Below are 14091 nucleotides of genomic sequence, written 5' to 3'. Positions count from 1 at the left end.
AAAAAAAAAAAGTCATCTAAATCTCAGTAAGGCATGACTGAGCTTGTAACTAAATCTAAAATTAAGTGAGTTTGAGGTTTTTGTCCTGTAAAACATTGCTCAGCTCTGAACAGAATGGCAGAAGTGGTATGCAAGGTGAAACTGTATTGGGATTGGTTTTGAATGGGTTTTATCTGTTCTGTCATTTGCTATCATGAGATATCTGACCTTACAAATTCGTTATGTTTACCTCTCCAGCGTATTCTGCATCTCATTCTCATACAATGCATCTTTTAAGATAGCCTGGGAAAGCATAGGCAGAATGTTAGTTGTTATCAAGCTGGTCTTTAGGACCTGTCAACTTTGATATGTGTGCTTATTTGTTTAAGAATATGTGAAAGAAAGCCAAAGAAAATGAAGATAGTTTGTGTCCTTTTCTTCCTGTATCCCTGACTGCACATATGTTTGGGCAAGAAAGTTATTGGAGTCACTTGTGGTGTATCTTACACTTTTTTTTGTACTTTTTTCTGGTGTTTTAGTTGAATGGAGATTCTCAGGCAAAGGTTCAGAGGATCCTGCGACTCATTTCTGGTGGTGGTCTGTCCATAACTGGATCACACATCCTGTGCGGAGACTTCCTGTTTAGTGGTCACACTGTGGTATTAACGCTGATCTACCTGTTCATCAAAGAGTGTAAGTGGTGGTATTCCAGTGCACTTCTTACGTTCAAATCTGTTGTGCTGGGAAAACACATGATAAAGTGCATGTGAAACTATTGCCCTCCAAAAGTTAGGTAGCTGTATGCAAACTGTACGTGTATGGGTTTGAAATACAACTGATGACTTTGAGCAAAAATGGAACACGGATGTAGTAAGTGATGTGGGCTTTAAGGGCTTAATGTGACTAAACGTGTCACTTCTATCTTTATATAGAGTTTACTGGTCATTTGAAGCAAGCTAGCTATTTGTTAACAAGTTACTCATATTTTGGGTGAAACATACTGTAGTTAATTGTGCAAATTAGCTCTGTGTAGACTGGCTAATATACCTTGGGTTTTAAGGAATTTTTGTGGCTTGAGCACAACGCCGTTGGACACTTACACTACATGCAGAAGAAAAGTGTGCTGTGTGTTTATTACTGCAAGCAATGAACAGTTGATTCAGGCTCCTTGGGCGTCTTCTGCTAGAGTCTCCTACTTAAGCCTCTGGGAGTTGATAAAAATTTGGCAAGCACAGAGAAGATATAGGTGGAGTTATGGTTTCCCCCCTTTGCTTTACATTGCTGTGGGGCATGGGAGGGAAAAATCTGTGCTGCACCCACAGCATTGATTGAAACTTTGGAGAATTGAGCACATACTTCTAAATCCGATATATGGTAAGCAGTGCTTCTACCTGGGGAACTTGGCTGCTCATGAATGCGTAGTGGGGAGTTCTCTTTCCAGTTTGCATGTTTGGAATTGGAATCTTCTCTCCTGCTGTTGTGTCCCAAACTGTGCAAATGCTAGCTTAGCTCATGGGAATGTGTAATCCTCACTGAAACAAAAATAAAACTAGCCAGCATTAGTTGAATACCTTTTTTTTATTAAAATGTGGAGGGAAGGAAGTGTTGCAGTGCTACATTCTGCCTTAAACAAAATACATGATATAAAAATGCCTGTTTAATATGATGAACTTCAAATCTGTGGATGTGAGATGTTCCTCTTCAAACAATGGTTTAAGAAGGTGATCATAGTCTGCTGATTCTTAGGCCTAGGTCTTCTTGTAAAGTGAACATTACTGGAGGAATGGCATGTGCAACTCATCAAAATTACCAGAACAGTGTTAGGGAAATAGCCTAATAATAGGCTTGTTTACCTTGTTTTGTCTGTCTTATTGCAGCTTAATCCTAGTAACATACTCTTTAATATCTTTAGTACCAGGAAAGATGCAGATAACGCAATATTTTTGGAGCTAGTATAACTCATGTACTTTTATCATAAGGGGCTGGAGGAATTTTATTGTAGAAATTCTTGTAATAAGCCCTTTGACTGCTGCCTAATTGTTAGGCGTATATTTCAGTAGTGTTGTGCTCTATAAATGAGAAATGCATAGCTTTCCTTTTTCTGCCTCACGTATAATTAACAATGTTATCTGAGCAAGGGCTTGAATCCTGTAATTGCTCTGAATTAGAGGTTCCTTATGGTATTCTTTTCAGGGCTTTTGATGACATGTCATGTCTTCAGTATAAGATGCATTCTGAGGTTTTTATTATTTCTGGCTTAGTGGATTTTTTGCTCTGCTCTTCTCTTCAAACTTTGCTGCTTCTTCACTTATTCCCCCGCATTCCAGCTTTTTTTGCCCAGAATAGTTATTTAGATTTTTAGCCTTGGTCTGTTTGTCTTGCTTGGGGCTCTTTTCATCAATTTCTTGAGATGATGTGGCTTCTTACAGGTTCTTTGGTGTGGTGTGTTGTGGTTTTTTTTTTTTAGTGAGTAAACACAGATTTGTCTTCAGTGTTTTGGGGAAAACTAACAGAATTTGTTTGGATGCACCAAAATTTAGATCTTTCTATAGTAACTATTTAGCACAGGCCTTGCAAACTACTACTGGGTAGGCTTGTTGAGATCAGTGAGTTTTCTGCCAGTATTGTATCAAAGTAAAGGCTGACCATTGCCCCACAAGGGAAGGGGTGCCAAAACCTCCTACTGCGAGTGAAATGAAGCCAGTTAGCCTGTCAGAAGTTATGAATGGTCATTGTGACACTCAAGGCATCTTTCAATGGGGAAAGAAGGGCAGTGGAACTGTTCCACTGAAGTGGCTTAAATGCATTTTGAAGAATAGCTTCACTCACGTTTGCTAATCTTTATTGAAAGGGTATAAATTCACGTACTGTACTTCCCTGTACAGTGTATTCTGCTTCACGGAACAGAGGTTTCATGCAATGTAGTTAAAACCTATAAATTAAAATAAGAGTGTCTTTTCCTGTTTAATCTGTGATCTCTGCACAGGTTATATGCACTGTAGACATTTTACTTCAGTGTAAGGCTTACTTGAGCACAGACTGTAAAAAGAGCAGAGATTCAATACACCCAAGTAAAATAATAAAGGCATATGTCTTGCCTCAATTATGTCCCTTCCCCTGTACCCCATACCCTAGAAGTAATTTAACTGGAGAACTTAATTTGAATAGAAAATGGGTGACAGTGCTGTCTCTCATCTTGGGTTCATTTTACAAAGTAAGAACACTTCAGTAAGTTTGCATAATTCCTCAGTCTTGTTTTCTGTGTCAAAACAGGATTCTTATACCAGTGTGGTATAAATGGGTTATGTTTTAAAATTTAGTATCTTTAATCTTTTTTGTTTTTTCCCTTTTCTGTTGTAGATTGCTATAATAATGTATATGGTGCTTTTTGTGTGTCTTTTGTGTTTGTTTTTTTTCTCACAACCTCTCTATTTCACAGATTCACCACGTCATTTCTGGTGGTATCACTTAATCTGCTGGCTAATGAGTGCTGCTGGCATAATCTGTATCCTTGTTGCTCACGAACACTACACAGTAGACGTCATCATTGCTTACTATATCACCACACGGCTTTTCTGGTGGTACCACTCGATGGCTAATGAAAAGGTGAGTGGCAAATACCTTGAGAATCAATGTATAGCCTACATTTGTTAATGCTGCTCAAAGGTCAAAATTAGTTCTTAATTTTGAAATCAAAATAGAGCTTCCCTATTGAAGCTTAAACAAATTGGGCAAGGAGTTTCACTTTACTGTGGGTTAAGTAAATACTTAATGGATTAAGATGTTCTTTTCTGATCTGCGCCTGTTAGTAAGTTATTTCAAAATCTATTTTTATACAGTTATTTTTGAAATTCCTGATATTTTGACACTAAAACGTTTTTTTGAACTTCAAAGTTTTATTGTTGTGATTGATGTATAGAGTAGCCCTTGTTTGTCTAAGCTTATGAATAAACGGAGCTCTTGTTTGTGTAAGCTTATGAATAAACAGTAGTTCAGTAATAAAGTTTCTGACCAACCTAAACTACCTAGACCATCCTAAAATTCTAGTGACAGTTCTTCTGTAAGTGTCACTGCAAGTGCACTGTTCAGAAGGTGTCTGCTGCAGTTGCTTCAAGAACACTTTCAAGTAGGAGCATAGCACTTTACCCATTTTAATCTCGTTTTCAACTATTGGGCATCAGTGGAAACATGACAAACCTGAAAGGACTCGCATTCGAAAAGACTTGAGTGCTTCATCTCCCTCAATTTTGTACGGCAGCAATGCATCCCTTTGTGTTGAAGATGCTCAGTTTGTAGTATACATTTGGACTATGATGTATATGTGATCTCAGTACTCTGTTTTTTTTCTAGGGTAGATGCACCTTGTCTTTGCAGAAATGCATGCAAATATATTGCATTTTTGTAGTTGTCTTGACTCAGTGTAACTGATTAGAATGCTTTAAACTGATTGTATGTTTCCTTTTCCTTTTTACCTGCTTGTGCCAATACAGACTTTAAAGGTCTCTTCGCAGACAAATTTTCTCTCTCGAGCATGGTGGTATCCAATATTTTATTTCTTTGAGAAGAATGTGCAAGGCTCTGTTCCTTGCAGCTTTTCCTGGCCAATATCTTGGCCTCCCAGCTGCTTCAAATCTTCATGCAAAAAGTATTCACGGGTTCAGAAGACAGGCGAGGACAATGAAAAATCTACCTGAGGAAAAGAAGGAAAGCATCTGCTTTGTTTTTTTTACCAAAACATTAATGCTGTAACCAAAGTTCTTAAGAGGACTACGCTGTAACTGAAGAAGTGGACCAAGCTTCTGTGCAATTGATTGGAAAGACAATTGTAGACACACATATTACCATTTCATATGTTTTCCTATCATCAGGCTGTACAGACCTATTCTACTCTTCAGTGCTAATAGAATGTACCACTGATAGATTTTTTTATTAAAGAAAAAATGGAGCAGGAGTTTGCTTTACTAATGAGATAGAGGTGCCAAAGACCACATTAACACTTTCATTACTAACTATCACTCATCCACTGGAGCACCCAAAAATCTCATCTTCAGAGTTGTGGAGTGTGTAAGGGCAAAAAAAATGCTAAAATGTAAAGGCACAACATCAGTGTATTGAGGTATATAAAGAAATAACACAATTGTGGGAAGTGGTTTGTTGCATTATTCTTGCTAATGAAGGTAAGGCCTTTGTGTGATTGGTACAGCTGGAAGCGAGTCTTGACTTTTTTTACACTCTGTGGGTATGAATATCTTATGACCCTAAAATACTACTTACCACCATTATTGCCCATATAGTCTACTATATACCAATTTTTACATTTTTATTAGTAATTTTATATTTAAACTGTTGTGCTACCTGATAACTTTGCAAATTGGGAATAGTTGCTAACATCAGAGCTCAAGGAGCCTAAAATTTTATTTTTAAAAAAGGACACAGTTTCAAAGTCTAAATCGTTAATTGCAGTTTGGCCTTGTGTATATAGCTATACAGTGCCTATCGGTGTATGTACATGCATATACACACAAAAGCACACACTGCTGTGTAGTTAAACACGTGTTAAACAAAACTACTTGCTGGAAAGAGTGATTATACAGTTCTTAATTCAGGCAAAAGTCCTACAGATCTTACCTGCTTGAGAAACGCAAGGCCAGGTCCAAAATGGGGCTATACTTCAAATCTGCTTTTTAATTTTAGTAGCTATCTCTTGCTGAAACTATGTAGCAAATTTGCTTGGGAGCCAGAGTTCTGCATTGAATTTCTTTTTTACCTGTTGGCACATGTTCCTGTGGCTTACTTTAATAAAACAAAAAAGTGCCAAGGTGAATACCTACAACAGTAGCATTTCTTTAATTAGTACCTAAAACCATTTCATATTAAATGACACTGTGGTAGAACTCATATGCAGATTCCTTTTTGACAGGGTTTCAGTCCAACTAAAATGGCAATTTAAACAAGCTGACTGAGAATGTGGGAAATCACCATAGTGTGAACATGTAACAAAACCAGAAATTAACATCTGCCTGGTGCTTGTTGTTTTTTATTGTTTTGTATTGTTGGGAAAGCAAAGTAGAAAATTAGGATACCATGTTGAACCATTTATGTTCTGTATTTAATTTCTGCAGTTTACTCAATTTTATTTTCAAATCTTCAGTAAAACCTGATAGCAAAGATGAAACTGTGTTAAGTGTTGAAATGATACTAATATAAAGGAAATGCTGCTTATTTTAAGAATGTCTTGAACTGAGTGACAAGTGTGAACACAAGTAATGGCAATTTCTTTTTAAAAAGTCCAGTTAAAGTTATAAAATGCAATAGAGTATTCAATTTTTTTCCAGTTAAGGGGATCAATTGCTGTGAGTTGTACAAGAGTGTTATTGATGTTAATTTCAAATATTTTTGTGCATTATCAAAGTAATACAATAAACAATGTTCCTTACAATACATCCTTGGTAAAACTCGAGATAAGAAAGAAATTCTGCTGATGTTTGGTTATTTAACATAAGCTTCTTGGAATCTTATAACATGCCCCAGGAAGTCGTGTGTGTATGGGCATACCTATGTTTTCACTTGCTTGCTCCTGGCAGACTTTAAGCAGCTAATAAGCCAGTATCAGAACATTTATATGAAAGTCCTTTTTCTGTATCACATAAATGAATCTGTTCGGTGTCAGTCTGTAAATCTCCCAAGTTACTTGCTATAGCAATACTACTTCATACAGCGTAATTTTTTTTTTTTAAGCTGAATTCTAACCTTTGTGGTATATTATGTACGGTCATGTTAAGCCACTTGTAGTAATACTATCTTTCAGAAATCATGAATGAATTTCATTAGCAGTAACCATGCCTTGAAAAAAAACATGATGAAAAGTGTTCCAATGAGGAGCTTAAACAGTGGTTTTCATCTGGTGGCTGGATAATAAATGCTTTGATAGTCTAAATAGCTAATGGTCTGCATAACCACCACCGTGTCTCAGTGGGATTCCTGTAATATATCTGCAAAGTAGAATTTCTTCGTGCACGGTGGGCTGTTTGGGTTTTTTACACTTCTATTTCTGGAAGGAAAAAATACGAAAATTATGAAATAGAACCAAGTAAATATATGCTTTTGTTGGGCAGTGTGAGCTTTCATTCTACTGCCCTAGCTCAAGATAACTTTACTCCTGTGCTGGCTCAGCCCTCCCTAAGTGCTTAAATTTTCTCCATTGTATCAAAGCCCTCAAACGGGGGTGCATGTGTTTAATTAGCAGAAAACCCCACTTTTCTACTCTTGCAATAGCTTTAAATTGCTTTTGAAAACTTGGATTGTATAGATGTATTTGAAGACTCTTTAGGCCTGTGTGAGGCCCAAGATGCGGTAAGATGAGGAAATGTGATAAGTAATGGTATATGCTAGTGCTTACTGCTGTCGTAGTTTATCCAACACAAACCACAGCTGGTACATAAAAATTATTAATTTTAAGAACTTAGTGATCATTGTATATAAATACTATGAAGCTGAAAAATATGGTTTTATCCTAAGGGAAAAGGATTGCAGTGGGTAAAAAGAACAGGAGAAACTTAGACTTCACTTAATGTACTGATCACTTAATTGTAGGCTTATTTGGGCTGTATATGCCCAATGGTTAGCAGTATGTCACTGACTAATTTTTTTTTTCCTGGAGTTACAATAATCTTTCTCACAGATGTCACATGAGCTGCACCTGTACTGTGACTATAAATAAAATGCTCCTCATTACTGAAGAGCACTTACATGTTGAACTTTCCAGACACTTTAAAAAAGGCACTACCCTTGTACACCTGGCATATCAGTATGACTTGAATGCTGTTGGGTGCTTTGCATTTATGAGACAAGCTTTCTTAAATGCCTAACCTAAATTTAAACCTGTATTTAAAAGGCTAACTTGAGCATTTAAAGAAATGTGCTGCTATGTGGTCATGCTGCCGGAAAGGGTTAACATATACTTAGAACCACTGTAAATTGACATTTTTGTGGTACGACCTTAGCACTCCCATGTGGACATAAATGGTACTAAATGTTAATAACTCTTCATTACTATTTTCTTGGAAAAGTATCTACAGGTGGGGTAGCAGCAAAAAGAGGTGTGTTAAACATTGCTATGAACCCTAGTACTGGATTTGCTTCCTCCCTTAAAGAAAAGGGGGGGGTGAGAAGGGGGGAGGGAAATCAAGACTGTATTTGTATGTTAAGATACACTTTTTTCATATAATAGAGCAATAAAGCTCAATAACAGACAGAGCTGGGAAGTTATTGTAAGAGACAGGAGAGAATTCTCTTAATTAGATTATTGCAAATCTACTTATCTGTATCTTAAATCAGAATCTGTTCAGACTCTGGCTTTATCCCATCGTCAGTATCTGGCTAGACAATTTATCCTAAGTTGTTTGGTACTAACCCAAATTTTTTTCTCATTTCAGTAGATACGAAGTATGATTTACAGTTCTAGAGACCAGATCTGTTAACTTCAGTTCAAGGTGAAGTCTTTCAGTTTACTTTAAGTGAACTCTCCCACAGCTCTCTTTAACTTAAAAACAAACAACCAACTCTCTTAAAGATTCATGGGGTAATTTTGAAAACATGTCCAATCTAACACAGGTACTGGAACAATTTTTTCCTTACTGTCAGACTTAACAGCTGTAAAGCTCCATTGTCATCTTGATATTTTTACAATATATCTGTTTTGGACTTACCTAGAAGTCTTCTATAGGCACACAAATTTAAAGTGGTACTGTAAGATCGAACACTTCTGAATTTGTGTTCTATACCAGGCATTGTAAAATCAATGTCTTAAATTCAATTACGGAAAAAAAGGGTCTTAAATACTTTGTTGGACACCATTCAAAGGAGTGTTGCTGCTTAAGTGCACGTGAGAAATGTGCCACTGAAGTAATGTTGTTTGTAAGCTAGCCTTCATATGCTACTTTATTATGCTTCCCAGTGTCTTAACAGGAAGAAAAAGAATTGTCAAGAAACTGAGAATGAAGATAAAGGCTTTTGTTCTAGTATTTACAAGAAAAAGGAAGGGAGATGAAAACACTGAAGTAGATGGTGATCATACATTGCTTTTTACATGAAATTGAGCTACAAGTACACATAACTTAAGTAACATAGAATTAAATTGTTTATGTATGATAGTGCTGAAAAAACTATAGGGAAATCGTATTAAGCACTTTGTTCTACAGTGCAGATGTGTATCTTGTGCTGTGGACTGTGATAGTTCATCATATTTAAATATGATTAGCATTTCATAAGCTGTTCCTCCAAGCTGTCAGTAATAGTTTCTAAAACAAGAAAGTGCTGCAATGCTTAAAACATACTGAAGTTTTTACTAGTTGGCTCAATTTTCCATGGATTTAACTATTTGATTAAATTTTATTAATCTAGAAAGTGGCACATAAGAATTTCAGGCTAGGTGTGGTTAATGTAAATATTGTAGGAAAAAGTTCTAGTTTTGAAGTGGCCTCTTACTGCAGTAGATAACAAAACCCTTAGAATGCCAGAATGATGCTTTAAGATGAAGTAGCGATATTGTGCAGTCTCTAACGTGTATCTGAAACACTGGTGTTGAGGTTCCCTTCTCTCCTGGTGAAGACCAGTGCTTAAAAACTGGGGAAGATTTGACACTTTTCTCAGTGAAATATGCTAATTCCTAAGGACTTGGAGTTTAGCAAATACTATGAGAAGTTTGTTTTGCGTGGCTGTTTGCTGTGGGCTAACCTTTAACTTAAAGATGCAACCCAGGTAGGAGGAGAGAGCAAACTGGCTCTTGCTGGAAGTAGTAGTTTGGCTTTTTGAATTCATATATTGGCTGTATGCTACAGGCGGTCTTATCCCAGCTATAGTGGAAAAAAGATGCTGTATTATACCATTCTATTTAGTGTTCAGTCTTTTTCAAATGGTTCTGTATTTGTTGGCCCACTCCTTCCCCTAGATGAGGAGTGAGGTTTTTCTGTCCTTTACTTGTTGTATGGCTAGTCATAACTGGTTTTAGTTCTGGTAAATGTCAATGGAGAAACATTTAGATCCACTGTATACAGCACCTAAGGTGTTTTTAAACTCTCTGTGCTTGGGTTTCTTCTAGCAGAAATACTCTTCTTTCAAGCTATGCCTATATAATACTAGTTTCAGCTCTTGTATTTGCCCTCTGCATAATAAGGTCTTTAGGAGGTTAGTGTCTGTCAAACTGCGAAAACTTACTACAGAAGAATCTCCTTTGTGCCAATTGAGATTAATTTTCACAAAGTAACTTTGCTGAAATGTGTTTGAAGGTGACTTTCACTTTTTCTTTCATTAAAAGTGGTCAGAAACTAGCCTGAAGTGGCAGCATCTTGAGCAGCTGGGGACCCAGGCACCGTGCAGGCATGTGTGTGCGGAGAGGGGTCTTTGTGGCATATGCAATATTGAATGCAGTACACAGAGGCTTCTCTGGGAAGATAAACTAGGCTGTACTTACATAGTAGGCTGTGAGCCATCTTTACTTGTCCTTTTGAGCTGCTTTCCACCTGAGGGCACAGTACCAAAGGTGGCAATAGCTTAAAAAGTGTAGCAAGATCACTTACAAACCAGAAAGCTATGAAAGGGACTGAACAGGCAGATCACTGTAAAACCAGTTATCAGAGAGCTATATTTTAATTCAACAGAGTATATAATCTGGTGTTACTTCAAGCGTGTGAGTCGCACTTAAAATGAGCGGGTCTGTTTTCTTTTTAAATTACTATTATTGTTACTTTTAATTAGAGATGGCAGGGATGCTGAGAATATCAAGAGGGAATTTATCTCCCTGCATACTTTTACATGTACCAGTGAAGTGTTTGTATACGGACCATAAACGGTATTGCTAAACTCCAACCACTCTTCCATTTTGAGTAACTTGTTTTAAGTGTTTTGTTACTTCTGTAAAAACTGGTTATGCATTCCACTTTTTTCATAGTTTGTCACTCAAAATGCTGCTTGCACTCTGGCCTAGCTTGCTTGGGGCTCCTGTCTGTCTTTATCTGCTTCTGCTAACTGCCTTTTCTAAATGGCTCAATAGGGAAGAGTAGGATTTACATTTGAGAAGGCTCCAAAATTAACACTAAAGCCAAAAGGTATTCTTGTCAGACACATCTTTGCACAATTTGAAACTTGAAACATTTTCAAGTACAAAATCTAGCATCCTCGGGCGTGCTTTTTACTCAGGAATCAATTCTTGCTCTTCAGATGTTTAGTACATTCATTTGTGTTTATTTTCCTGATTCAGGACAGCACGTGTGAGATGTGAAGGAGATAAATTCTGGGTGTTCTGTGAGGTCAGGGTCACACCAAGGAACCTGAAAGTAGTAGAGGAAATGATGGTTTGATGGCTGTGGTTCTTGTGCTTTCCATGTGACTTTGAGGAGAACTCTGAAGACTTCTGTAAAAACAGTACAGCATGTCACTTCTAACTGCAACATGGTTTCATCCTCATCGGCTGACAGCTTTTCTTGCATGATTTCTCCTCGTTGGAATCCATAGCTCTATACATGAAGTGGAGCTGTGTATCCAACCTGGGAAAAACTAAGCAAGAGAAGCCATTGGCTGCTGAGGAACCCTAGATGGCAATACAGGAGTGCTGTAACGCTTGCATGGTGGTGAGGAGCTGCTATACGGCCTTTCTTCATAGATTTATGGTCCAGTTCTGCAAACATGGTACAGCATAACACTACAGTAACAAGTGATACTACTTACAGATCTTTTGGGCTGTAGTTTCTACTAATGTTTATAATCTGGGCCTCATTTGTACATAAATTGTTCGTAATTAGCAAGAGTTGGCTTTTATATTGCAAAACCTTCAGGATATCACTTTTTAGCACATCAGCTCTTTTAAGTGGATGACAACTCAGTGTTGTGGTGTGCTGTATACCCTGAGATACTGCAGCTGTGATTTGTAAGATGTTGCAATCCATATTCACTGTGTTTTTTATTTAAAAAAAAAAAACAAACCAACCCCCCAAAAAAACACAAAACACCCAAAATCCCCCTATTGCACTGGGTGTACTTTTTAAAAAGGCAATAATATGAGCATCTTGTAGCTTTTATCTCCTTTTATCTCCAGAGGTGCTATCTGTCATGATCACTTGCACTGTTGACTGTGAATTTGGTAAAAATGTTCAAGAAATTGTCCCATGTGGTTTACTCAGCACAGACAAGTTGAAACTTTTCATGGTCAGCCTGTGTACTAACAAATGCAGTACTTTGTTTGACTACTTACGTGACCACACACATCTTTAGAAATCAAAAACTTATTTCCATTTATGGTGCTAATGATTTCTTAATTATTGAGAGCTGGTATTCTCTTCTTAGCCATGAATATTAAGGAAAGCTGTTGTGACACCTTTTCAATGAAGCAAAATTTCTCTACATTTTAAGCCTGTTCCCCATGCTTTATATATATATGACCGTTTTCTATTTCTGCTTTATATAAAAACTGCAAAATATTATAGTAAGTATTTTTAATGCAGGAAAACATTAGGATTGTATATAGCTCTAGACTATACATACAAGATTAAATTTTCATGTATGCTTAGGATCATCTTCTGAAATTTGGTCTAAAACAAGAATTGCATTGGGTAGGATTAAGGTGTAGGCTAGTAGTTCAAAAAAAATTCTCTGGCTTCATTGTTGTTGTTGAAGTCTTGGAGGCAGAAAGAGAGGATGTGAAATGAACAAAGCTGTATTGGGAGAACCCTGATTATGCAGTGTAGAACCATCTCTTGCTGAAACATCTGAAAAACAAACTTGTGGAGGAATGTGACCATGTAACCGTATCTGCAGAACAGAAGTGAAACCTGACATAATTATCAAGGCAATTCATAGTAGGATATTATAAAGACACAGGAAAGAGCCTTAAAATAGACTGTGTAAGAGCAAAGTACTTTTCTAACTTTGTTTTAAATCTTCACAAGCAACCTTCTCTTCAGATGAAAAACTGTATTGTGCTTTATGTTGCAGAAGATATTGTTGCTTTCCCCCCCCCCTTTGGTTATGATTTTGAATATAATGAAGGACAGTGCAATTCAAATCTTTATAAGAGGCATCTCTGGGCAGCAGTACCTATACCTTCTCCCCATGGAGAATACAGAGCCTTTAGTTCTTGTTAAAGGCCCCTTACTACTCGGCTTGCAGTTGTAAAAATGTCTGCCTGTAACACATGTGGAAATCCTACTGTAGTCAGCTCTGAAACAAGTATGATGCTCTCAATTGATACAGACAGGTGAAGATGCGGAGTGGGTGCGGTGTCCAGGTACACACGGACGGGCGAGCGAGCAGGGTGCACGCGCAAGGGTACGGCCTGGAACTCTGCGGCACGCTTCCTCGGCTCTAAAAGAGTCACACCATGAGGTGTTTGTCACTAAGCCACTGTCTTTCATACACTGGAATAAGTTCTCTTGAATCACTTGCACCTAGTACTTCAAGAAATTAACAGGATTCTCTAAGATTTATTTTATGGAATTTCTGTGTCTGTGCAAGGAATATGCCAAGTCTAGAGTAACTTTGTTTAAAGCAGAAACAAACCCACCTTCTAGGATAAAAGCAAGGCTGGAGGGGATTTTTTTTGTTCAGTGAAGATGGATAGTCCAGTAACAATAGTCTGTATTGTGTCTTGCTACTTCTCTCAGCGCTTGCTTTAATAGGACACTGGGAAGAGCCAAAGACAGAACAAAGTCGTAACAGTTCTAAGCCACATGGAAATATAATTTTCCTATTCTTAGTTACTAGATGCTTCAGAGAAAACTGGTTGTCTTTTTTAAAAATTTACCAAAAAGGTGTAATATTTACAGAAATATTGAGAGATAAATGGCTGCATTTTTAAATGCCCCGCAAAAATGAAACCTTTGCGAGCATGTGACATCCACTTGACTGAGAGCAGATCTTTAGTGTTAGCATCTGCTGTGAGTCACAGAAACATGTTTGTCAGTGCACTAGTCAAACTCAGAAATTTCAAATATTTTCAATATTCTTTTGACAAGGAGAATGTTTTTTTGTGAATAAAGTGCCTGTGGAAATCAATATCCAAAAGTTGCCTGCAAGCTTAAATAAAAGCGTATAAAAACACAGCCTATACTTCAAGAGAAT

At 37.2% G+C, this 14091-nt stretch overlaps 1 protein-coding gene across 6 annotated transcripts in view; it reads left to right on the top strand.

The window, feature by feature from the left end:
• The window catches only part of SGMS2 (sphingomyelin synthase 2), a 41940-nt gene extending 33815 nt beyond the window's left edge, over positions 1–8125 (top strand). For all 6 annotated transcript variants that reach the window (XM_075421370.1, XM_075421373.1, XM_075421375.1 and 3 more), the window contains 3 exons: positions 519–672; positions 3419–3585; positions 4470–8125. In XM_075421370.1, the coding sequence (XP_075277485.1) occupies positions 519–672; positions 3419–3585; positions 4470–4673 (525 nt within the window). In that variant the 3' untranslated portion in view covers positions 4674–8125. The remainder of the gene's footprint in view (positions 1–518; positions 673–3418; positions 3586–4469) is intronic.
• Positions 8126–14091: the final 5966 nt, after the last annotated feature.

This window comes from Opisthocomus hoazin, chromosome 5 (genome assembly GCF_030867145.1).
Source record: "Opisthocomus hoazin isolate bOpiHoa1 chromosome 5, bOpiHoa1.hap1, whole genome shotgun sequence".
NCBI lineage: Eukaryota > Metazoa > Chordata > Aves > Opisthocomiformes > Opisthocomidae > Opisthocomus > Opisthocomus hoazin.
The sequence above is the reverse complement of the archived record's forward strand: the minus strand, read 5'-3'. Positions and strand labels throughout refer to the sequence as shown.